A 2003-nucleotide genomic window follows, 5' to 3' on the forward strand; every position below is an offset into this window, starting at 1 on the left:
AGAGACCAAGGGGTAGACCTAGGACCAGGTGGAGGGATTATATCTCTTCGCTGGCCTGGGAGCGCCTTGGGATCCCCCAGTCAGAGCTGGTTGATGAGGGGAAAGGAAAGTTTGGGGCTCTCCGCTGGAACTGCTACCTCCGCGACCCGACCACGGATAAGCGGGAGAAGATGGATGGATGGATGGGTCCTTTTTGACCCACTTATTGAAGAGTGTAGGGTCCAGTCACTCGTGCATCTAAGGGTTAAGATGTACAATATAAAACAAGCACAAGGCTAATTTGTGGGCCATATTTCATTATACTTTTTGAATTAGCTGAGGGCTGTCGTTCGGACACCCCCAGTGTATTGTTGTCTTGTGAAGTTTCTAGTGTTTCTGGGTTTAAAAAGAGCTTTGTGTTGTTTCCCTCAGGCTCTGATGGACATCCTGCAGCAGGACCGGCGGGAGGCTTTAGATCAGAGGCAGGAGCTCTGTGACATCATCAGCAGACTGCAGGGGGAGCTGCAGGGCACCGAGGAGGACTGGGACAAGGTGAGCAACGACTCACTCAGTATCCTTAACATGATGTGTTCCCCACCAGGCCTAAGCTTCGAGGACATAATGCATCTGAATCTGCCAATGCTAACCTCACACACACTACAGGATCCATCAGGCTCATATTTCTTGTGGACATGTATCACTGTAGGCTCAAATACCTCTTTCGGTTTGGGGTTATTGATAATTGTTTTAAGGAAATAAAATGTATTGACTCTTTTAAACGGTTATTGACTCTTCCTCACTCCCTAATGTCTATCCACAAGTGATCAAAAGCTGCTCAATCAGATCCAGATCCGTACCTTGCCTGTTGCAGTCTCACAGAACTAACATCCATAAAAAAGAAAATGAAAAATGTGGGCGAATTTTGAACCAGATACATTCCATACCCAATATTTCATGATCCACTCAAGTGTAGGCATGACACAAGATAAAACAAGACCGTTTCTTATTGTCGTAATAGGATTTTGACTCTAAGAGAGACTGTGAGTGAGATTAAACTCTTTTTTTTACTTCAAAATCATGTCTAAAAGTAAATGTCGTTCTGTCAAAGTTTGTGTTTCTCTCCTGCTTTTGAATAGAGGTTTTAAAGTCATCTGTGTTTGTAGTTGGTGTCGCAGTCCGAGCATCTGAAGCTGAAGGAGAGAACCCTGCAGCTGGACTGGGAGACGGAGCAGAAGAGGAGTTTATCTTACTTCAACCAGATCATGGAGCTGGAGAAGGAGAGAGACCAGGTCAGTGCAGCAACACACAAGTGCACTTAGTTTCAAGATTCAAGGCTTTTATTGTCTTGTGTACACAGCTACAGTGTAGATATGTGAATGAAGATATGAGGTCACAGGCTCCTCCAACGGTGCAACACAATAAAACTGGTAAAATAGTTAAAATAGTGCAAGTAATACAAATAAAATACAATATAAATAGTGCAAGTGTTTCAAAAGTTCAGGTTGCAGTTTAATTTCCCTCGAATTAGCTTCACTGCACAATAAACATGTCTACACACGATGGAAAAGATGACAGCAAGTCTACGAATGAGAATGGACTCCTTCATCAAAAGATAGAACGGTGTTAAAAGATACCTGGATGTCTAGCTAGTTGAAAAGGTTTGTTTTAACTTAAAGTGGACCTATCATGCTATATTTGAATAATATAGTGTAGGACCATACCTATATAAGGCATATTTATACTTTTTATTTTTCAAAATACCAAACAGATCATGCATTTTAGCCATTCCTCATTTCGCTCAATTTAACACTGTCTTTGCATGGGCTGATTCTGTGAGAACAGCACCATCTACAGGCCTGGCTTATGTACTACAGCGTCTCCAGCGCTTTCCAACGGCAATGTCCGTGGCTGTCTCCTCCTGATTGGTGGAGTTGGCCCAATAGCCGTAGCGCCACTTCTGTGACCTCATAGAAGTGTTCAAATCTGGATCAGTCTGTATCAGATCCGTTGCAGCCCCTTTTTAA

At 43.1% G+C, this 2003-nt stretch overlaps 1 protein-coding gene across 1 annotated transcript; it reads left to right on the plus strand.

Moving 5' to 3' along the window:
* Positions 1-411: 411 nt before the first annotated feature.
* Positions 412-1288, plus strand: LOC104945206 (caspase recruitment domain-containing protein 10-like; the record flags this gene model as incomplete). Its single annotated transcript, XM_010770842.1, has 2 exons — positions 412-531; positions 1143-1288. Coding segments are annotated over 2 exons (266 nt in total), but the record flags the coding sequence as incomplete, so codon positions are not given.
* Positions 1289-2003: the final 715 nt, after the last annotated feature.

The sequence above is a fragment of the Notothenia coriiceps genome, unplaced genomic scaffold (assembly GCF_000735185.1).
Source record: "Notothenia coriiceps isolate Sejong01 unplaced genomic scaffold, NC01 NC01_scaffold00009254, whole genome shotgun sequence".
In the NCBI taxonomy this organism is placed as follows: Eukaryota; Metazoa; Chordata; class Actinopteri; order Perciformes; family Nototheniidae; genus Notothenia; species Notothenia coriiceps.